The 23,765-nt window shown below is 38.0% G+C and overlaps 1 protein-coding gene across 9 annotated transcripts in view; it reads left to right on the top strand.

Moving 5' to 3' along the window:
• Positions 1 to 23,765, top strand: part of ATM (ATM serine/threonine kinase) — a 119,322-nt gene that overhangs the window by 43,909 nt on the left and 51,648 nt on the right. For all 9 annotated transcript variants that reach the window (XM_028106043.2, XM_088017731.1, XM_088017730.1 and 6 more), the window contains 6 exons: positions 5,277 to 5,450; positions 6,923 to 7,092; positions 8,027 to 8,273; positions 16,595 to 16,710; positions 17,539 to 17,665; positions 18,110 to 18,309. In XM_028106043.2, coding sequence (XP_027961844.1) covers positions 5,277 to 5,450; positions 6,923 to 7,092; positions 8,027 to 8,273; positions 16,595 to 16,710; positions 17,539 to 17,665; positions 18,110 to 18,309 — 1,034 coding nt within the window. The remainder of the gene's footprint in view (positions 1 to 5,276; positions 5,451 to 6,922; positions 7,093 to 8,026; positions 8,274 to 16,594; positions 16,711 to 17,538; positions 17,666 to 18,109; positions 18,310 to 23,765) is intronic.

Below are 23,765 nucleotides of genomic sequence, written 5' to 3'. Positions count from 1 at the left end.
GCAAATGTCAAGATCTCGTTTTTTTATGGCTGAGTGATATTCCATTGCTCACACACACACACCCCCCTGCACACATACCCCCCCACCCACCACATCTCCTGTATCCATTCATTTATCACTGGACACTGGGTTACTTCCATCACTGGGATATTGTAAATATTGCATAGGAGTGCGTATATCTTTCAAATTAGTGTTTTTGTTTGAGTAAGTACCCAGTAGTGAAATTATTGGATCATAAGGGATTTCCGTTTTCAGTTTTTGGAGGCACCTCCGTACTGCTTTCCACAGCGGCTGCCCTAGCTTGCATGCCCAGCAGCAGTACGTGAGGCTTTCCTTCCTTCCACATCCTCCCAGCACTCTTTATTTCTTGTCTTCCTGGCACCAGCCGTTCTGACAGGTGTAAGGTGATAGATATCTCACTCCAGCTTCGATTTGCATTTCACTGATGGTGATGTGTCTGTTGTCCATCTGTATGTTTTTGGGAGAATGTCTGTTTAGGTACTCTGCTCATTTTTTAATCAAATTGTTTTTTGGGTGTTGAGTTGTAGAAGTTCTTTCTAATAAATATTTTGGATGTTAACTTTTTATCAGATATATCATTTGCCAACATCCTCTTTCAGTAGGCTGCCTTTTAGTTTTGTTGATGGTTTCCTTCGGTTTGGAAAAGCTTTTTATTTTGGTGGAGTCCTAATAGTTTATTTTTGCTTTAGTTTTCTTTGTCAGAAGAGGCATATTCAGAAAAATGTTGCTAATTTCGGTGTCTAAGAGATTACTGCCTTTGTTTTCTTTTAGAAATTTTACGGTTTCAGGTCTCACATTTAGATGTGTGTTTTTTTTTTTTAAGATTTTATTTATCAGAGAGAGAGAGAGAAAGCACAACCAGGGGGAGGGAGAGGGAGAAGCAGACTCCCTGCTGAGCAGGGAGCCCGACCCGAGTGTCGATCCCAGGACCCTGGGATCGGACCTGAGCTGAAGGCAGACGCCCAACCGACTGAGCCACCCAGGCACTCCTCACATTTAGATCTTTAATCCATTTTGAGTTTATTTTTGTGTATGGTATAAGAAAGTGGTCCAGTTTTATTTTTTTGGCAGATTTCCCAGCACCATTTCTTGAAGATACTATTTGTTTCCCATTGTATATTCTTGCTTTCCTTGTTGTAGGCTACTTGATCATATAAGTGTGGGTTTATTTCTGGCCTCTTTTTTCTGTTCCATTGATCTATGTGTCTTTCTTTTATGCCAGTACCATCTTGTTTTGATTACTGTAGCTGTGTAGTATATCTTGAAATCTGGGATTGTGATACCTCTGGTTTTGTTCTTTTTCAAGACTGTTCTGGCTATTCATGGTCTTTTCTGGTCCCATACACATTTTATAAGATTATTTGTTCTAGTTTTGTGAAAAATGCTATCGTTATTTTGGTAGGAATTGCATTAAATCTGTAGATTGCTTTGAATAGTATGGCCATTTTAACAATATTCTTCCGATCTGAGAGCATGATACATATTTCCATTTTTTTGTGCCATCTTCAATTTCTTTCATCAATATCTTATATTTTCGGAGTATAGGTCTTTCACCTCCTTGGTTAAAGTTACTCCTAGGTATTTCATTCTTTTTCGTATAATAGTAAATGGCATTGTTTTCTTAATTTCTCTTGCTGCTACTTCATTATTAGTGTATAAAAGTGCAACAGAGGGGTGCCTGGGTGGCTCAGTCAGTTAAGTGTCTGCCTTTGGCTCTGGTCATGATCTTGGGGTCCTGGAATCGAGCCCTGCATCGGGCTCCTGGCTCAGCGGGGAGACTGCTCCCTCTCCCACTCCCCCTGCTTGTGTTCCCCCTCTCGCTGTCTCTCTCTCTCTCTGTGTGTCAAATGAATAAATAGAATCTTAAAAAAAAAAGTACATCAGATTTCTGTGTATAAATTTTGTATCCTGCAACAGTATGCTGAATGCATTTATGAGTTCTAATACTTTTTAGATAGAGTCTTCAAGATTTTCTATGTGTATTATCATGTCATGGGTAATTAGAGACAGTTTTACTTCTTCCTTAACAATTTGGATGCCTTTTACTTCTTGTCTTATGGCTGCAGCTAGGACTTCCAGTACTGTGTTGAATAAAAATGGCAAGAGTGGACATCCTTTATTTGTTCTTGTTCTTAGAGTAAATGCTTTCAGTTTTTCAGTATTGAGTATAATCTTCACTGTGGGTTTTTCATAGATGGCTTTATTATGTGGAGGTTTGTTCCTATTAAGCCCTCTTTTTTAGAGTGTTTATCATGAAGGATGTTGTATTTTGTCAAATGTTTTTTTGCATGTCTTGAGGGGATCATATGGTTCTTATTCTTCCTCTTGTTAATATGATGTATCACATTGATTGATTGTGAATATTGAATCATCTTTGCATCCCTGGAATAAATCCCCTTGATTGCAGTGAGTGATCTTTTTTGATGTCTTGTTGAATTCAGTTTGGTATTATTTTGTTGAGGATTTTTGCATCTGTGTTCATCAGGGATATTGGCCTGTAGTTCTTTTTCTTTCTTTTTATTTTTGGCATCTGTCTGGTATTGGTATCAGGGTAATGCTGGCCTCATAGAATAAATTTGGAAGTTTTCCTTTCTCTTTTATTTTTTGCAGTAGTTTGAGAAAAATAGGTATTATCTCTTTAAATGTTTGGTAGAATTCACATGTGAAGCCATCTGGCCCTGGGCTTCTGTTCATTGGGAGTTTTTCGATGACTGTCTCAATTTCCTTACCAGTAACTTGTTCACATTTTCTGTATCTTCCTGATTCAGTTTTGGGACTGTGTGTTTCTAGAAATTTCTCCATTTGTTCTAGGTTGTCCAGTTTGTGGGCCTATAGTTTTTCATACTGTTCTCCTATAATCCTTTGTCTTTCTGTGCTGCCGGTTGTTATTTCTGCTCTTTCATTTCTGATTTTATTTGAGTCTTCTTTTTTTTTCCCTTGATGAGTCTGGCTAAATAAACGTTTATCAATTTTGTCGATCTTTTCAGAGAACCAGCCCTTGGTTTCATTGGTCTTTTTTTTTTTTTTTTAAGTCTCTTTTATTTATTTCCTCTCTAATCTTTCTTATTTCCTTCCTTCTACGAGTTTTGGCCTTTGTTCTTTTTCTAGTTCCATTTGGTGTAAAGTTAGGTTGCTTATTTGAGATTTTTGTTGTTTTCTTGAGGTATTGCTATAAACTTCCCTCTTAGAACTGCTTTTGCTATGTCCCAAAGATTTTGGATTATTGTGTTTCCATACATTTTTTTGATGTCCTCTTTGATTTCTTCGCTTTACGCATCGGTTGTTCAGTGGCATGTTCCTTAGCCTCTATGTGTTTGCTCAGCAGGGAGCCTGCTTCTCTCTCTCCCTCTGCCTGCCGCTCCCCCTGCTTGCGTTCTCTCTCTGTCTGTCAAATAAATAAAATCTCCAAAAAAAAAAGAGGGGCGCCTGGGTGGCTCAATTAAGCGTCTGCCTTCGGTCCTGGGCTTGACCCACACATGGGGCTCCCTGCTCAGCAGGGAGCCTGCTTCTCTCTCTCCTTCCTGCTTGTGCTCTCTCTTTCCCTCTCAAATGAATAAATAAAATCTTAAAAAAAAAGAAATTATCTTTTTTAAGCCTTGGTGTGTTCGTAAAAAATATGTGAGACGGTTAACCAAATACTACCTACTCGGTGATAGCACAAAACTGAAAAGGACAGTGCATGAAACAATGTGAATTTCAAAAAAAAAAGTTTCAATAGACTGGAAAAATGAATGTGAATAATATAAAACTTAATAGAGATGTATACCATACATTTTAAGATTATCCTGTCTTGGGCAAAAAGGGAAAATACTGACCTGATAGAAATTCATTTGTAAAAAGTCCTAAGAAGTTTTACATCTTGAGAGCACTCTGTGAATCCCCATTGTAATAGTTACCAGGAGAAGCAAATGCTGTCCTAGACATCATTAATAGAAGCATACTGTCCTGGATCTGGGATCCTCTGTACATTATAGAGGGCAAACAGCTTGTTTGGTTCTGAGTAAAAGCAGATTTTTAACTAGGATGTTAAAAGAGTCTGTAGATGTGTTTCTCTTAAGGAGCCCGTGGAGGAGCTGACGTAGTGGGGGCCTCATAGCGATCTCCAAACATGCCAGCGATGGCCATTTAGTAAAGGAATTTGGCTCTTTTCCTTGTTCCAGAAAAACAGAAATAGGGTCAGTGAGTAGCAGAGTTTTCAAAATGTGAAGAGAAACTTTTTTTTGTTTTAAAGATTTTATTTTTAAGTCATCTCTACACCTGATGTAGGGCTTGAACCCACAACCCCGAGATCTAGAGTCCCATGCTCCACCGACTGAGCCATCCAGGCCCCCCCAGGAACTTTTATCAATTATAGCCAGTTAAAAAATGTTTACATCTGTTGGGATATTATAATGATTGGTCATTAAATTAGAAGCATGTATTCTGTCTAGTTGCCTAGTTGTCCAGGATTTTATTTTTACTTTTGACAGTACATGTGACAGCATTTTTTAAAGTATAAAGAGCTATCAATAAAGATAATAAAAGCATCTTAGGATACATACTTGGTCATGGAAAAGGAGCTTATAATCATTCTCACCTTCTTGCAATTTTTTTTTATTTAAGTTGTTTTAATTCCAGTTAGTTAACCTACAGTGTTACATTAGTGTCAGGTGTTCAGTACAGTGATTCAGTACTTCCATACATCCCCCGGTGCTCATCATAACAAGTGCCCTCCTTAATACCCATCACCCGTTTAACCCATCTTCACACCTCCCCTCTGATAACCATCAGATTGTCCTTCTTGAAAGTTCTTTCTTGTTTTTCTTTAGTGCTTTATACTTCACTGAAAGGCTTGTGAATTCTTTCCATAAGATCTTATCAGAAACAGTTGTCCCTCTTCAGAAACTTTGATATTTTCTCAGATCTCTGCCCTTGACTCCATCACTTTGGGATTTAACACTGCTCAGTGGCTGCTCATTAGATGTTATAATGGGTAAATCGATTTTAGACTGATAGGTTTTTTGTTTTTTTTTTTAAGATTTAATTATTTGACAGCGAGAGAGGAAACACAAGCCGGGGGAGGGGCAGAGGGAGAAGCAGACTCCCTGCTGAGCAGGGAGCCCAATGTGGGGCTGGACCCCAGGACCCTGGGGTCATGACCTGAGCCGAAGGCAGATGCTTAATGACTGAGCCACCCAGGCACCCCTAGACTGATAGGTTTATTTGTAATGTTTATATATTTACATTATATTATTATTTTTAAAATTCTTTTCAAGTCCCACAGAGCTGAGAACCCTGAACTTTTGGATGAAACTTATAATAGAAAATCTGTTTTACTGATGACGATAGCTGTGATTTTATGCTGTAGCCCAGTCTGTGAAAAACAGGCTTTGTTTGCGCTGTGCAAGTCTGTGAAAGAGAATGGACTAGAACCTCACCTCGTTAAAAAGGTACATGTGGATGAATATTTTTTATTATCCTCCTTGGGTAACTTTTAAATAATTAAAAAAGTTAAAGTTTATTTTATTTATTTTTATTTTTATTTTATTATGTTAAACACCATACATCATTAGTTTTTGATGTCGTGTTCCATGATTCATTGTTTGTGTATAACACCCAGTGCTCCATTCAGTACTGCCCTCTTTAATAGCCATCACTGGGCTGACCCATTCCCCCACTTTAAAGCTTATTTTAAAGTGGCACTTGTTAAAGACTTGGAGACAGTCTTATTTTTTAGATTGAGAATATTGGGAAGTAGTAACTCTTTAAATAGTGTATGTTTATTTGGATGCAGTATCATTTTTTATATTAAGTATTTCACAAAGTATTCTTGAACTAAGGGATGAATGACGTCTCATCTAGACCATGCCCTCTGGAATTGCTTTTATTGAGGAAAACACATGGAGCAAAGAGCAGTAGCAAGTGTTTTGCCTGATAGATTCTGGGTTACAACCTTGGGATCTAGCAGGGCCAGAAGTCAGATCATAGAGCTGTGAAACTTTTAAGTCGCACAACTAGGGAAGGAACACTTGAGTCCAGTAGTGCAGTTCCATCAGCACAGTGTTGTAGAATGTTCGCCTTTGCCCTGTTCCACCACCTAGCGTTCATGGTTTGGAAAGGTCCAGACCTTTCCATTGTAGATGTTCATGTGATGAACCAGTGATAAATCAGTGGCCTGATAGACCATTCAGCATTCTACCAGCATGGTTTCCATGGAACTGGATAATAGGCCAACCTGTAGGTAATCAGCCTTACACAAGCTAATCTTTTACCTCTCAGTATTAAAATAAGTTTTTTTTTTTAAGTATACTGCTACACTACGTAATTATTATTTTTTAAAGATTTATTTATCTTAGAGAGGGAGGGAGCAGGGGAGGAGTAGAGGGAGAGGGAGAAGAAGAGAATGCCAAGCGGATACCGCACCCCCCCCCCCCGCCCTGAATGCAGAGCCTGACTCGGGGCTCCATCTAATAGCCCTGAGATCATGACCTGAGCCAAAATCAAGAGTCAGACACTTAACAGACTGAGCCACCCAGATGCCCCTACACTACCTAATATTATAAGTGGATTATAGTGGTTGGATTTTTCTCATTTAGATTTAGGACTGAGAAGAATTATTTACTTTAGACCTTCCTTTGAAATATAATCAAAGGTTGAACATTACACTATATTTTTCCATTTTTATTCATTTAACGTTAAGTGTTTTCTGTGTGCCATGCTCAGGGCTAATTGTATTAAATGTGTGTTTCTCATTTAGTCTCTCTGAAGTCTAGGTACTTTTATTATCCCCTTCTAGATGAGGAAATCAAGCTTTAGAATGGTTGAATGATTGCTTCAAAGTTATATTGTAAATAAAAGGATTTAAGTGATTTATTTTTTTCATTGCTTTCTTAAAGCATTGATTTCTTTCTGATTTGTGCAGGTCTTAGAGAAAGTTTCTGAAACTTTTGGATACAGACGTTTAGAAGACTTCATGGCTTCTCATTTGGATTATCTGGTTTTGGAATGGCTTAATCTTCAAGATACTGAACATAGCTTATATTCTTTTCCTTTTATTTTGCTAAACTACACAAATGTTGAGGATTTCTATAGGTAGGTCTACATATGGCACATATGAAATATGTTCATTTTAAATTAGATGGAAATGTTTGGCAGCCCCCCACCCCACCTTGCACACACGTTCATGTGCGCACTTGCGCACGCACACGGAGCTGGGAGGCTGTGTAGTAGGAGCTGCAGGGCCGCTTGTTTGAACTGAAATGTATTGAAGGGGGTCACTAGGGCTTAGGATCTGGCCCTCGCTGCGCTGGTGATGAGCTGTGTGAGTCTGGGCCATCGGAGCACCCCTGGGCCTTGGTTTTTCAGTCTGTACCGTACGGGAATTACATGGGTCTTTAAGGGCTCTTTCAGCTTTAATGTTTGATAATCTTCCCTATGACAAATCAAAGATAAATTGTTCGTCCTTCCTGTTGCTTGGCTGTGGACCATTTTGTCATTATTTTTGTTAGATTTAAAGTTTAATGTAAAAATATTTATTTTGCTAAGTCCTAACTCTTGAGAAGAAAATTTTGAAAATGGAGAGGTTTGGAACAACTAAAGAATAATGCTTAGGTATCAGGATGATGGGAAAACAGTTCATAATTATTCAGTGGCCCTTGTTCTTTCATTTTGGCAATAACAGTATTTACATTAATGGCTTGAATTTCTTTCACATTTCATTTTACATAAATGAAATAATTTTGCATCTGTCGGTTATACAGAAGAAATAAATTCAGTTCACACTTTTTTTGATCATAGAATCAGGGTGGTATATTCTCAGATCTGTTTCCTCCTGTAGTTGATTATTTAGAATTTGTTTAACTTCATTTCTCCATTTATAGAATTAGAGTAAGAATGCTTAATGATCTAGATAAAGTGATGCTCTCATGCTTACTAAGTAAAGCATTTCATTATGTTAAGAGCTATATTTAAAATTTGACTATGAGAAGTTATATATAACATATATTTAAAAATTTTATATTTTCAGATCATGTTACAAGGTTTTGATCCCACATCTGGTGATTAGAAGTCGTTTTGATGAGGTGAAGTCCATTGCTAATCAGATTGATGAGGATTGGAAAAGTCTTCTAACACACTGCTTTCCAAAGATTCTTGTAAATATTCTTCCTTACTTTGCCTACGAGGGTACAGGAGACAGTGGGATGGCACAGCAGAGAGAGACTGCTACCAAAGTCTATGATATGCTGAAAGATGAAAATTTACTAGGAAAACAGGTATGGCTTCCCTTGTACCTACTTATCCTCTAATTCTTTCTTTCCTTCTTTTTTTTTTAAAGTAGGCTCCAGGCCCAGCGGTGGCACTTGAACTCATGACCCCTAGATCAAGGGTAACATGCTCTGCTGACTAAGCCGGCCAGGCTCCCCATCCTTATCATCCCCAGTTCAGTGGAGATATAACTTTGTAGTTTCAAGACTATTCATCATTTATGCAGTAAAATTTGACATATGTAGTAATCCCTGTCTAGCATAGGCAATCCGTGAATTTTTTTATTGCTGTTGTTATTATAGTGTTCTCTTCTTTTGATTGGCTTTTAAATGAAATATTTTTAATCAGAAATTAAAAAAACCTTTGGAATCATTTATTGATTTTTTTTCCTTTAAAAAATTTTTTTTTTAATTATTTAATTTTTTGGGGGGGTTTGCAAAAAGGTGGTTTTATTAAAGCACAGAGATAGGCCCCGTGGTCTAAAGAGCTGCGGCCCCGGGATTGTGAAGAGCAACATGATAGACTTTGGGGCTGGAGGAGGTAAAGACAGTGAAGTTCCAAAAGGATTTTCATATGCTAAAGGAGACTCACAGGGTAGGGGAGGCCTGGCTGTTGTCAAGCTAAGGTTGTTTTTCCCTTAGCAAGGCATTAACATTAAGACAGTTGGGAGTTTCCTGGAGGAATGTTATACTCTGCCTATTTCAAGTATTTGTCATTGGGGGAAGGTTATAAGGAAATTTAGTTTTATCTACATTTCCTTCTGCCTTTGTTTCCCACATCATTCCCCCTGAATAGTTTTGACCCTTAAATCTTTAAGGTTGCTGAGGGTGGAAGGTCTAATCTTTTATAACTTCTTCCTGCTGAATAGGGGTGTAGAGATGTCCCTACCTATGGGTCAACATTGGTCAGGTGGGGAATATTTTTTTTAAGATTTTATTTATTTATTAGAGAGCACATGAGCAGGGGGAGGGGCAGAGGAAGAGAGAGAATCTCAAGTAGGCTCCCTGCTGAGCACAGAGTCCTGTGTGGGGCTCCATCTCACGACCCTGAGATCATGATCTAAGCTGAAATGAAGAGTCTGATGCGTAACTAACTGAGCCACCCAGGTGCCCCAAGGGGGGAATTTATACATTGGAGTTACCAAAGACAGAGGCAATCAGTCCAAGGTAGACAACATATATGAACCTCCTTGAGTAGAAAGGATCATCTGTCAGCTGGAAGTTACAGCAGTGAAGGAGTCTCGGCACCAGCAATGGCAACAAAATAAGGTTAATGTTATTATGAGAAAGAGACACGTAAATAAAAGACCTTTGACAGTTGGCCATAATTGTCCTCCAGTCCAGGATCTTTAGCCAATCACTAAAGGAAAGAGAGATCGTTTAAAGCGTTGGTTTGAGCAATCCTCTTATATTTTGATGACATCTGGAATATATATACCACATCTGTTTTTATGCTAGTACTTTTTCACCTTGTGCAGCAATGAAAATATCTTAATGCCATTTTGAGAGTTATTTAAGGGCCTTAATGGCATAGCAGGTGGTGTTAGCCATCATATACTCTTGTTTCGCAAGCAATTAGGTAATTAATAAGAGGTACTTTACAGAAGCAAAAGAAAAAATGTAGTTTAATGGTTAGAACAAATTATAAACCCAGTGTTGAGTGTCGAGGTGCTTAAAATCTAATATCTACAAAGATGTGTTGTTGAAATACTTTTTCTCTGTAACTACCCTCATTTTTAATCAGATAGCCAAATGAAAACGAATTCACTTGTAAAACAAGTCCAATTTTAATAAAATTGTCCTAATAATTTACATAAGCAAGAATAGTGATTGATCATACAGATCTTTTAGAATCTGCTTTCCTGGAACTTTTTATAAGGAATGTCGATTGAACATTTGGTAGCCCCTGTAGGCCAGAAGCCAAGCAAAGTGCTTGCCTTCAGACATGCCTGCAATACCTGTAGATTTGGGCGAATTCCTCTTCTCGAGGTTCCCAAAGCATCCTGAGGTTCTTGGACCTGCCAGGGAGTGACATTCTCTGCTCACCTGGTTAAGACTGCTGGGAACTCTGTAGGCAAGGTATCAGGCCAGCACTTCCAAGGGGCTTTATTGACTTCATTGCTTCATAAAGTCAGTCTTAGTTCCTTAAAGCTTTATGGTCATATCTGAGTCTCTGCATGTCTCTCAAATATGACATTCCAGCCAAAGCCTTGGTAACATAACCAGTATTTCCAATGTGTCCTATTGCAAGGAGAACAGATTCTTCTTGAACTTATGCAGATGACTGTGATTGCTCTGTAAGAAAGAATGCTCACTGAGAGTTTCTGAATTTCAGAGGGTTCAGTTAGAAAGAAAAGTTAAATGCTTCCGTTTGTTCACAAATAAATACTTATCACATTTCTGTAAGTCATAGATATCTTAAGGGAAAGGTTCTTTAATCTGGTAGAGTAAACATTAGAGAACCAGCGACGTTTTTGTTGTTTTTTTTTTTTAAAGATTTTATTTGAGAGAGAGAGAGCGCGTGCGCCCGCTTGTGCGCACAAGCCGGGGGAGGGGCAGAGGGAGAAGCCAACTCCCTGCTGATTATGACCTGAGCCAAGGGCAGCCACATAACCCACTGAGGCACCCAGGCACCCCAGGAACAAGCAACGTTTCAAACAAGAGTTACAAAAACCATCCATGTTACTAATTCTCGTTCAGTTTGAATGAACTTTCAGCAGCTTTTTAGTTAATTCTGGAAATTCTACCAATTTTAGTTTTAGGATCTTAAAGATATCAAAAACCTGTATTTGTCAAAAGCCCTTTTTATGAATCTCCTTGAAGATGAGACGGCGCAAGAGAGTGAGAATTGACTAAATGAGAAAAGACTCCAAAATGGATATGGTTAAAGATCTGATGATAGGTTACAATATAGCTGGCAGGGACATCCGGTTATTTCTGTGAAACATAACACTTTCATAATTAGAACATCAAGTGATGACCTTATTACCAAAACGTATTAAAACTTCAGGAATTACATATATTCTCTAGAATAGTTATAGCATTTACCCAAACATAATCTAAGGCTTACCTGTATTTGACAGTGCTTCCAGAGTAATTTAACATACCAAATAAAAAGGCCTAATGAGTCAGAGACTTCATTTACAATTTAAATCCGGAGAAGTTTGTTTAAAAAACCTAGAAAATTATAAAACACGTGCCTGAATAGTGGATTACAGATCATTACAAAGCTCGAAATGTAATTATTTATTTAACCAAAGTGGCAGAAAGAGATTCCAAAGGCAAATATGTAGGGTTATATAGTTAGCAAAACTTGGCTCCTTTAATTTTTAAAGTTTTAACAGTGTGATGAAAGACTTGATAAAGACAAAACATAGAAACCGGTTCTCAGGGCAGACAAAAGAAAAAAAACCTTTGTTTACATTTTCTTATCAAGTGCAAGCCAGCAATTCAAGAAAACTATCTTTGAACAGACAAAAAAGCAAAACTTCAGTCTTACACCAGTGTACTTTTAATATCCATTTGTTTCAACTTTAGTCCTGACAGCATATAAAATTTTTTTCCAAAAATTTCCCCTCATAAACCTTTTACAGCTTTTTCATTCAAAGTTGTTTCCCTTATTTCCATCAGTTTTAATTACATTTAGCAGAAATATTGTAACTCTTAGAAACCTTGGTCTCCAGTGAAAACTGCATTAGAAACCAGTTGTGAATGTCACACCAGATACCTTTAGATGGCAAATTTATGAACCTATTAAACACAAAGTGTGTTTTTGTCAAGCACTCAAATATTCTTCGTTTCTCTGCAGTAAGAAGCCAAAAGCACAAACCTGCCTTCAGTAATCAGTGCTTTAGTATCTTATTTCATTTGAAAAAGACCTAGATGTCCAATGAATTCAGTGCCATTTATTATCCAAGGAAAACTTTAAAGTCGTAGGTTACCAAAGACTGTCTTAACAATCACCCATGAAAAATTTGAGACAGAAAATTAATCATTTTAAGTCATCCTTTTGCTAAAAAATTGCAACAGAGATAATGAGCTTATTTGACCTTTAGCAAACCTAGATGAAAGTTTCATATTTAATGCTGATGACTCTAAAGACATGTCTATCTTAATTAAACCAACAAACTTAAATTAGTTTAAATACCGAATATATTCCACCTGCGTCCATGAAAGTCAATCAATTTGTTCCCCCTTAAAATTTATTTTAATAGGCAGTAATAAATGAATGCAAACCGGATGTTAAATTCAAGCAGTACTGAACAGTGTATAGAAAGTGTTCCTCTTTACTTTTCAAGAAGTATGATCTCAAGTTCTGATGCCCCACTCTTTCTTTTTTCTATGAGACTGACTACATGTAATATAATTTACTTATGAATCATGTTCATTGTTTATCAGTCTTCTCTGCTAAAGTACTCTGAAGGTAGGATTTTTTTTTTCCTTTTTGCTGGTGTATCCTGGCTTACTAGTATGTAGTGAATACTCATTATTTGATAAAAGATGGAGTCAAGTAAAAAAGAATCTAACAGGGGTGGGAGGGATGGGGTGGCTGGGTGATAGACATTGGGGAGGGTATGTGCTATGGTGAGCACTGTTAATTGTGCAAGACTGTTGAATCACAGATCTGTACTTCTGAAACAAATAATGCAACATATGTTAAGAAAAAAGAAAAAGAAGATAGCAGGAGGGGAAGAATGAAGGGGAGTAAATCAGAGGGGGAGACGAACCATGAGAGATGATGGACTCTGGAAAACAAACTGAGGGTTCTAGAGGGGAGGGGGGTAGGGGGATGGGTTAGCCTGGTGATGGGTATTAAAGAGGGCACATTCTGCGTGGAGCACTGCGTGTTATGCACAAACAATGAATCATGAAACACTACATCAAAAACTAATGATGTAATGTATGGTGATTAACATAACAATAAAAAAATTAAAAAGGTAATGCCTTTGTATGTGCACATTTTCAGGGGAGAGGATCAGTCTCAAAGATGACCCTAAAGCCACTCCCTCAAGGAGTACTGTCACAAACAGTGTTCTAGGTGTTTGATAGCCCCCCCAAACATCATAACCTCTTAAATCTAGGTCTTTGCTGAGGTTGGAAGGATCTCCTAGAGCCCTCCAGTGTGACTTTTCCCAGGAAATGTACCCCAGCACCATCAGACAAACAAAGAGCTCCCTCCCTTCTCCTCACAGAGCACTTCTTTGGCCTGCGGGTGTCATGGCATTTACCCATGTTGTGGTGGGATTCCTGTGTGCTGGGGTCCGGAATGAGTTCTTAAGCTCCCCAGCAGGCCCAGCCTCTTGCTCCTCACTGTGTCCCAGCATTTGGCATCACTTCTGGAATTGTGGCCAAATAATACTTATACAACTGAATTGATCTAACACCTCTCCTCTTCCCTCACTTCTTCCATACACAAAGCACCCCGATGTCTGATTTGACTTGTCACATTTAGGAGAAATTCTAGAATTCCCTGTCTCTTCCAGTTCCTTACACAGGAACTTCCCAGGCTCCCTAATCTACCACTTAGAGTAATTTCAAGAAAATACAGGAACGGTGGTGGATTAAAACGGCCAATAATCCCATTTTAACACAAAGGCCAATGCTGTCTTTACAGTCTGCTGCTCTCGATTATTTTGGCATCAGACTGAACAAATAAAGGATTCTGGAATATGGAATGATGCAATAATGTTTTAACATTAAACCAGAGAGTAACACTGTAATGCATTCATGTTAACAGGATGCAAGTCAGAAGATGGTGGCTGCCAGTGTTTGATATTTTATTAGTATGTAGAATCTAAATAAACTGATCACATTATAAAAAAAAAGAATCTAACAACTTCTGTTTGTTTTATAGTAATTGAGATACATCCAAAATTATTTGAGGGAACTTAAAACACATAGATAAACTTTTTTTTAAGGTAAAAGAAATTAGTTACTCTCAAGTTTTGTTTTGTTTTTTAAATGTAAGGGATGACTAACCAAGTAGGCTAATGTTAAAATTAGAATTGGATGAACTTGAAAGAGACTTTTTTTGTTTGCCCGGTTACTGTATTGAACCAAGAAATGGAACACGGAGTTTCTTACTTGCCTCGGTGAGCTCCTTTCTCAAAACACAGTTGAAACAGAATGTTGGCGCTCCAGAGGTTATGGAATCTATGAAAGACCCTGCTTTTATCCTCTCCCAGCCATCTCCCTGCTTCTAAGCAGGCCTAATCTTTACTACTTTTTAAAATGTATTCAAACTAGGGACCCCTGGGTGGCTCAGTCGGTTGAGTGTCTGCCTTAGGCTCAGGTCGTGATCTCGGGGTCCTGGGATCGAGTCCTATATTGGGCTCCCTGCTCAATGGGGAGTATGCTTCTCCCTCTCCCTCTGCCTGCCACTCTGCTTGCCTGTGCTTTCTCTCTCTGACAAATAAAATCTTTAAAAATAAAATGTTAAAAAAAAATAAACATATGCAAACTAAAAGAGAGCAGTTTGCAGAGTTAGAGTAAGTCTAGGAGGGGAAAATAATTACATTGAGGCCTGACTGAAACATCAATGTCAAGAATGGAGAGAGGCAAACTTGAATAATAATTTCTTAGCTTCTTGGTTAAAGACCTAAATTCTTGTTAGTCTCAATTCCATTTGGCATTAAGTTGTTATAAGTTTGTTTTTTCTTTGGTTCTCTAGTGTACACTTTCTCTGAATCAGTCTTCTAAGATTCTTTCCTCTGTGCATAAGTGTTGGTACAATTATTACTAGTCTCTGAGCCTCTAAAATCTGTCATTTGTCTGTCAAAAGCCTGAAATATTAACAGTTACAACATTGGTTAGCTGTACCTGGACATCTGCGTAATTTATATGTCCCTTAGATAAACATTACAGATCTTGCTTATTGTAGAATGATACAAAACTCATGAAGCCACTTGTCATTCTTTGTGTAAGGAAATTCATTAATGTTTCCTCTGATATTAAACAGACATGGCCAGTTTATCCTTCCTTATCCCAGATATACTTTGCAAGGAGGATGGATTCTTAAAAGAGCTGAACCCTTGGAAATGATGACCTGAACGACTGATGTGTAAGCGTGAGGGAAGGACTAGGATCTTTACATTCGAGTTCTTTCTTGTCACATTTTAAACTGTTTCTGTTGTGAGGAAATGTATTTTCAAATCTTATGCACCAAGGAAATCAGCCATTTACCTTTTAGTTTAGAGCACTGTAATTCCTTACTTGGAGAGCTAATAAACAACCTTTATCTCCACGATTGTCGTTTATCGGGTGAGGTATAGTGGAGCAGACCGGTTCTTTATAGTTAGAGAATATCTGTCCTCTATGAGGCCGCGGGTAACAGGAAGTGGATTGATGAAGAACCTGCTCCTGTCCGGGAGGATTTCAGTTTACTGTTGAGGACAGCAGATGTGGGTAGCAGCGAGGCTCCAAATTTGGGATATCAGCCAAGGAGGAATCTGGGCAAAAGTTATGCAGACAAAGTCACTGGCAATTCTTACTAGTAAAGTATTGTTACGTGAGATAGATTTTCCAAATAAGTCAAGAGTAAAATGCAGATTGAGAAGCAGTGTAGCTCAGTGGGGAATTTGGTTAGCTGGAAAATGACTAGGTTGAGGAATTCAGTGCTGCACCTGAAGCCCTAGTCAATTAAAATGATTCTTTAAAATTATTTTTTTCAAGATTTTATTTGAGAGAGAGTGAGTGAGAATGAGCACAAGCCGGGGGGAGAGGCAGAGGGAGAGGGAGAAGCAGACCCCCTGCTGAGCAGGGGGCCCGATGCAGGGACTCGATCCCAAGACCCTGGGATCATGACCTGAGCCCAAAGCAGACACTTAACCGACTGAGCCACCCAGGCGCCCCTGATTCTTTAAAATTAAACAAGAGTCAGATTAAGGGAGTCTTGTTTGGTATCATTTCCTTACCAGCCTCTCAGGCTACAGGTTGGTTGCATAGCAGAAAGGTAGCTGTATGTCTTGCACATCTTAGGTCTTTGGTTATCCATTTCCTTTTTTAGTTACTGATTAATTTTGGAAATGATGCAATACTTTTAGTCCCTTGAACTGTCTTAAAGGTCACAGACATAAAAACTTAACTGTTATTTTATTTATTTTTTTAAAGATTTTTATTTATTTATTTGACAGAGAGAGAGACACAGTGAGAGAGGGAACACAGGGGAAGTGGGAGAGGGAGAAGCAGGCTCCGTGCTGAGCAGGGAGCCCGATGCGGGGCTTGACCCCAGGACCCTGGGATCATGACCTGAGCCGAAGGCAGATGCTTAATGACTGAGCCACCCAGGCGCTGCAAAACTTAAATGTTATTTTAATTTTGTATCCTTACAGATTGATCATTTATTCCTTACTAATTTACCAGAGATTGTTGTGGAGTTATTGATGACATTACATGAACCAGCAACTTCTGGTGCCAGCCAAAGCACGGACCTCTGTGACTTTTCAGGGTATGGATGTTTTAAACTTAAGAGAATTCGCTGCAATTTCAGAATTTCCTTGGGAAGTTGATTGGTTGACACCTTCAAATGTCTGTTTCAGTTTTTAGGCACATACGGTGTTTCTTGTGTGAGCTACTAGAGAGCACCGTTTACTTAGAGTGTGCCCTACTATGCTAGCTGTATGAAAAAGTAATAATATCTACCAAAGTATTTTCACTTTATAATTTCATTTGATACAAAGAGTGTCTGATTGCCAGTCTCAGAATATTAGTGTTTACAGTAGTAGCATAGAGCTTTAATTCAGACCTGAAGTGGTATAAGGCTCATTTGTAGAATTGCCATTAACTTCATAAAAGATTTTTTTTTTTTTTTAAGATTTTATTTATTTATTTGATAAAGAGAGAGCACAAGTAGGCAGAGCGGCAGGGAGAGGGAGAAGCAGGCTTCCCACTGAGCAGGGAGCCCGATGCAGGGCTCAACCCCAGGACCCTGGGATCATGACCTGAGCCGAAGCAGATGCTTAACGACTTGAGCCACCGAGGCACCCCCTTCATAAAAGATTTCTTAAGCATGTCACTTAAAATTAAGTCATAGAGGGTAAAGGTATTTAGAGATTCTGACTGATAATGTGTAGAATGTGGTAAGTCGTTTGTGATTTTATTAAAAGCCTAGTTTTTCAGTGGGAAAGTAATTTTAGAACGTGGGATTATTAATCTAAATTTTCTTTCTGAAACTTCATGGTTTCTGAAACTTGACTTCAACAGAATCTTTTTTTTTTCTTTTCTTAATAATTTTGTTCTGAAAATGATGACTGCTTTTTTCCCCTATAACTCTCAGGGATTTGGATCCTGCTCCTAATCCACCTCATTTTCCATCACATGTGATTAAAGCAACATTTGCCTATATCAGCAATTGCCATAAAACCAAGCTTAAAAGCATTTTAGAAATTCTTTCCAAAAGCCCTGTAAGTACACATTACTATTACAATAACTGAAGAGAGACTTCCTTCTTTTTCAGCTAGAAAATCTGTGTAAGTACATCTTAAAAAGAACAAAAATTAAAGGGAAAACTCATCTGAATAAATTAAAAAGAAAAACACTCATAAGTTTATATCTTGGTATTTTACTTGTAGATATTAATTGAAATATGTCATATATGAGGCTTGAATTTCATGGTACTTTAGTCATATATTGGCTTAGGGAGTATATGTTTTTTAAAATTACTGTTTGCTATCTGAAAACTAGATAAATTGACAGCAGTTTAAGATACTAATTTTCTTAATGTAATATTTGCCTTTGATATCACACCAAAACAAAATTCTGTAATTTGTTTTCAATATAAAATAGAATTATTATAGTTGAGTATACATGATTTGGTAAGTTTTTTATGAAATGTCTTTATTTTCTAGGATTCCTATCAGAAAATTCTTCTAGCCATATGTGAGCAAGCCGCTGAGACAAATAATGTTTACAAAAAGCACAGAATTCTAAAAATATATCACCTGTTTGTTACTTTATTACTGAAAGATATTACAAGTGCCTTAGGAGGAGCTTGGGCCTTTGTCCTTCGAGATGTTATCTATACTTTGATTCATTATATCAACAAAAGGTACGTAATATATTTAGACTAATACATAAGTTTTTTTTTTTACCTTAATTGAAAATTTATATAATTTCAAGAGGTAGAAGCAAGAGTATTGCTGTCTTATTTTTGCTTTTTAATATATATCTACACAGTATTTTTAAAAAATTGCATTACCTATTTCTCCACTTCTAGAAATACTAAGTACTAAGGGTCTTCAACATTTTAAAATTAGTGAATTTTAGATGACTTGAAATATGTATGTCACTGTAGCAGTTCTGGTTACCTGTGTACGGGGAGGGTGGTGTTTCACACACACACACGCACAAAGAATCCTCCAGACACCAGCTGGGTGTCCTACAATTCAACTCATATATAGTCGATTAGTGTCAGATCCCATAACTGAGGGCTCAGTCCTGCAAGACTGCCTGCTCCTCCTTCCCTTCAGATGCCAGTCACTAGCCCAGATTATCACCTGTGCTTCTGACCAGCCCCCTCTACCCTGCAGGTTCCAAGGACCCTGTTCCTTGAGTTTGATTAATTTGCTAAACTCAGGAAATTTGTAGAACTCAGGAAACCTGTTTACTAATTAACCAGTTTATTATAAAAGGATATAGCTAAGGCATAGCCAGATGGAAGGGATGTATCGGGAAAGGGGATGGAGCTTCCCTGCCCTCTCCAGGGGCACCACTTTCCCCACATCTGCATGTGCTCACCAACCTGGAAGCTCCCGAAGCTGGTCATTTGAGTTTTTATGGAGGCCTCGTTACAGAGACATGATTGATTACATCACTGGCTGTTGGGTATTGATACAACCTCCATCCCTTCTCCCCTCCCCAGATTGGAGGAGTGTGACGGGTAATTCCAACCCTCTGATCACAAGGTTGGTTCTCCGGGCAACCAGCCCCCATCCTCAGGTGACCTAGGTGCTTTCAGAAGGTAGAGACATTTGTATTTCCCTCATTACTGGTGCTCCTAGAGTTTTAGGAGCTTTGTGCCAGAAACAGGGATGAAGGCCAAATATATATTTCTTATTATAAATCACAGTATACTATAGATTTGGGGTGTGTATTCAGTTTAAGCATCTTTATTCCTTTCTGTTGATTTTGATGTTTCTGTTACTTGTTTTCTGATTACTACATCATTGCCTTCAAATGTGAGTTTTTCAAAGTACACAAAGAATATCTTTTTCCATTTTGTTTTGTCATATTTTTATTAATATCCTATAATTTTTACTTTAATTTAAATCATGTGAATATAGTTATCCAGTCTATATTTTCATTCACTTAATTTTTTAAAATGATTTATTTATTTATTTGAGAGAAAGAGCAGGAGAGAGCGAGCGAGTGGGGGAGGGGGCGGGAGCAGAGGCAGAGGGAGAAGGAGGCTTCCCGCTGAGCAGGGAGCCGGATGCGGGACTCATTCCTAGGACCCCAGGATCGTGACCTGATCCGAAGGCAGATGCTTAACTGACGAGCCACCCAGGTGTCCCACGTTCACTGAATTTTTTTTAAAGTTTCTGTATTATGGTAAAATATATAAAATTTGTTATTTTAACCATTTTAAGTGTTCAGTGATACTGATTACGTTCACAGTGTTGCACAGCCATCACCATTATCTATTTCCAGAACTTTCTCATTACCTCAGACAGAACCATTATACATATTAAACAATAACTCCACGTTTCCCCTTTCCTTCAGCTCCTGATAACTTATAATCTATCTCTTGTCTCTATGAATTTACTTATTCTAGATATTTTATATAAGTGGAATTATAAAATACTTGTTTTGTGTCTGGCTTGTTTTGCTTGGCATAATGTCTTCAAGGTTCATCCCGCGTACATGAATCATGTATCAGAACTTCATTCTTATTTATGGCTGAATAATATTCCATTATATATATATACTACAATCTATTCACTGTTGATGAACGCTTGTGTTTCCATCTTTGGCTCTTGTGGATAATGCTGCAGTGCGTATAGATTTATGGGTATGTGTTTGAGTGTTTTCAGTTCCTTGGGGAATATACCTAGGAGTGGCCTTGGTGGGTCCCTTAATCATCCTATGTTTAACTCTTTGAGGAACTGCTAAACTGTTTTCCATAGCAGCTGCACCATTTCATATTTCTCCTGCAATGCACAAAAGTCCCAATTTTCTCACATCCTTACTTATGCTTTTTATTTTCTATTTTGTTTTTAATTTTTATTATAGCCATCCTAATGGATGTGAAGTGGTATCTCACTGTAGTTTTGTTTTTGCATTTCCCTAATGACTAATGCTGTTGAACATCTTTTCTTCTGCTCATTAACCATTTGTATACATTCTTAGAAGAATGTGTATTCAAGTCCTTTGCTCATTTTTTAAATTGCTCAATTTTTAAATTTTTGTATTGTCTTTTTGCTGTTAAGCAGTTCTTTATACATTCTCAATATTGAGCTCTTATTATGTGATTTGCAAATAGAGTCTGGATATTGAATCAGTATGTATGATTTGCAAGTAGTTTATCCCATTCTGTGCATTGTCTTTTCACTTTCCTGATAATGTCTTTTGATGCACAAAAATTTTTAGTTTTGATGAAGTCTGATTTATCTGTTTTTTTCTTTTATTCCTCAAGCTTTTGGTGATTTATATAAGAATCCATTGTCAACTCCAAGCTCGTGAAGATTTACTACTATGTTTTATTCTAAGAGTTTTACAGTTTTCACTCTTCTGTTTAGGTTGTTGATCCATTTTAATTTTTACATATGGTGTGAGGTAGGGGTTCAGCTTCATTCTTGGGCATGTAGAAATCTAGTTGTTCTATTACCACTTGTTGAAGAGACAATTCTTTCCCCATTGAATGGACTTGGCACCCATGTCAAAAATCATTTGGCCACTGATGTGTGGATATATTTATGGATTCTCAATTCTGTACCCTTGGTTTGTCCTTACGCCAGTACCACACTGTTTTGACTACTTCGTAGTAAGTTTTGAAATCTGGAAGTGGGTATCCTCCAATTTTGTTCTTCTTTTTCAAGATCATTTTAGCTATTTGGGGCGCCTTGCAATTCCCCTATGAATTTAATGACCAGCTTTTCCGTTTATGCAAAAAAGACTATTGGAATTTTGAATAAAATTGCATTGAATATGTGATCATTTAGGTAGTATTTACATCTCAACAGTTTGTCTTCCAATCCATGAACTTGGGGTGTCTTTCCATTTATTTGGACTTCTTTCATTTCTTTTATCCTTGCTTTTACAGTTTTCATGTACAAGATTTTTGTATTTTAGGTTAAATTTATTCCCAGGTATTTAATTCTTTCAGATGCTATTGTAAATGGAATTGCTTTCTTAGTTTCCATTTTAGATTGTTATTGCTGGTGTATGGAAATACAATTGATTTTCGTGTGCTGATCTTGTGACCTGCAGTTTTGCTAATTTATTTGTTACTAGATTTCTTGTGGATTCTTTGGGAGTTTGTATGTGTATAGAATCATGTCATCTATTATATAGTTTTACTTCTTTTTTTCTGATTTTGATGCCTTTTAGTTCTTGTCTAATTACTTGGCTAGAAGTTCAATACCGTGTTGAATAGCAGGGGTGAAAGTGGGCATCTTTATCTTGATCCTGATCTTAGTGGGAAAGCTTCTGTTCTTTCACAATTGATTATGTTGTTACCTGGGGGTTTTTCATAAATTACCTTTATTGTGTTGGGTAAGGTTCTACCTGCTCATGTTTTTCTGACTGTTTTTTATCATGAAAGGAGATTGAATTTTGTCAGATTCCTTTTCTGTGTTTATTGAAATGATCATGTATTTTCCTTCATCTTATTAATGTGATTAATATTAATCTGATTTTCTTATATTGGCGAGTTCCTGGGATAAATCCTACTTGCTCATGGTATGTAATACTTTTAATAAGCTCTTACATTCAGTTCGCTCATACTTTTTTGAGGAGTTTTAAATCTATATTCCTTTTTTTTTTAAAGATTTGATTTATTTGACAGAGACAAGTGTGCACAAGTAGGGGGAGCTGCAGAGGGAAAGGGAGAAGCAGGCTCCCCCTCCCCCCCCAGCAGGGAGCCGGATGCAGGACTTGATCCCAGGACCCTGGGATCATGACCTGAGCCAAAGGCAGACACTTAACTGACCTAGCCACCCAGGCACCCTTAAATCTATATTCCCAAGGGGCATTGAGTATTATAATTTTCCTGTGGTATATTTATTTTCCTTGGTATTAGAACACTCTAGCCTCCTAGAATGAGTTAGGAAGTATTCCCTACTATTCGGTTTCTTGGAAGAGTTTGAGATAGACTGCTGTTAATTCTTTTTTTTTTTTTTTTTTTTTAAAGATTTTGTTTGACAGAGAGAGACACAGCGAGAGAGGGAACACAAGCAGGGGGAGTGGGAGAGGGAGAAGCAGGCTTCCCGCGGAGCAGGGAGCCCGATGTGGGGCTTGATCCCAGGACCTGGGATCATGACCTGAGCTGAAGGCAGACGCTTAACGACTGAGCCACCCAGGCGCCCCTTGACTTTTTTTTTTTTTTTTAATTGTTGAAGGCTGTAGTGGTCCATTTGTTTCATGAGTATACTCAACTATTTGTGCAGAGAGTGTATTCCTTGCTGCATTTGGCTACTGAAGACTGGTCCTTAACTTGCTGTCAGGGAGTGTTTCGACAGATTTCCTTGAATGCCAGGAGTGAGGGAGTGAAAGAGAGAGAGAGAGAATGAGAATCTTTCCTAATTTTTGCAGACTGGCTCTGTGTTAGGACTCTCTTTCAACAGGTAGGTTTGCACTGAGCCTAGGGATTAGCCCAAAGTGAAAGCTTATGGTCTTCTCAGGTGTTTTTTGAGGAGGCATCTTGCCCTGGGCATGTGTGTGGCTTTCTCAGTTTCCCAGATATATGTGTGATTTTGAATGCTCTAATTTCACCAGGAAATTGTCTTTCCAGCTTTTCATCCTAGGCTTTACGCAGTTTGTTGTATGTCTCAACAGTAATTTTTTGCCCCTCACAGCTTTGGGTAGTTGGTGAGTTTTACGGTGTTTTCAAGCAATGCTTATGGCTTTTCCAGCCTGGGGAGATCCAAGTAGACAAATCAGAGCTAAGCCCCGTACATTAGTCCTGTAGGTAGCTCCCAGTCTGGTTTAGAACAGATGTATACAATAATTTGCAAATATGGTCTGCTATGCTCCCTCCAGAGCACAGATCCAGGATCCCACACTGGGAATGGGGACTGTAGATTTCATGACAACTGCCAAGCTGGGGAGAGAGTAGTAGGGCAAAGACAAGTAAAACACCGCCGAGTTTTCCTACAGTTAAGTTGCCTTTTTTTTTTTTTAATTTAGCATTTGCTTGATTGCTGTAAACCTTTGACTGTTTTACAGAATTCTAACGGTTCTGCCTGTTTTTCAGTATCTCTGTCGGGAGGGGAGATTGTAGCTGTCTACCCCATCATGTTGCTGATGTCACTTCTCTTTTTGGCTTTGAAACCTTATTAAGGAATT

The sequence above is a fragment of the Eumetopias jubatus genome, unplaced genomic scaffold (genome assembly GCF_037043125.1).
Source record: "Eumetopias jubatus isolate StellerSeaLion01/CBP00866 unplaced genomic scaffold, mEumJub1_p1.0 scaffold_13, whole genome shotgun sequence".
In the NCBI taxonomy this organism is placed as follows: Eukaryota; Metazoa; Chordata; class Mammalia; order Carnivora; family Otariidae; genus Eumetopias; species Eumetopias jubatus.
This window is presented reverse-complemented; position numbering and strand designations above follow the sequence as displayed.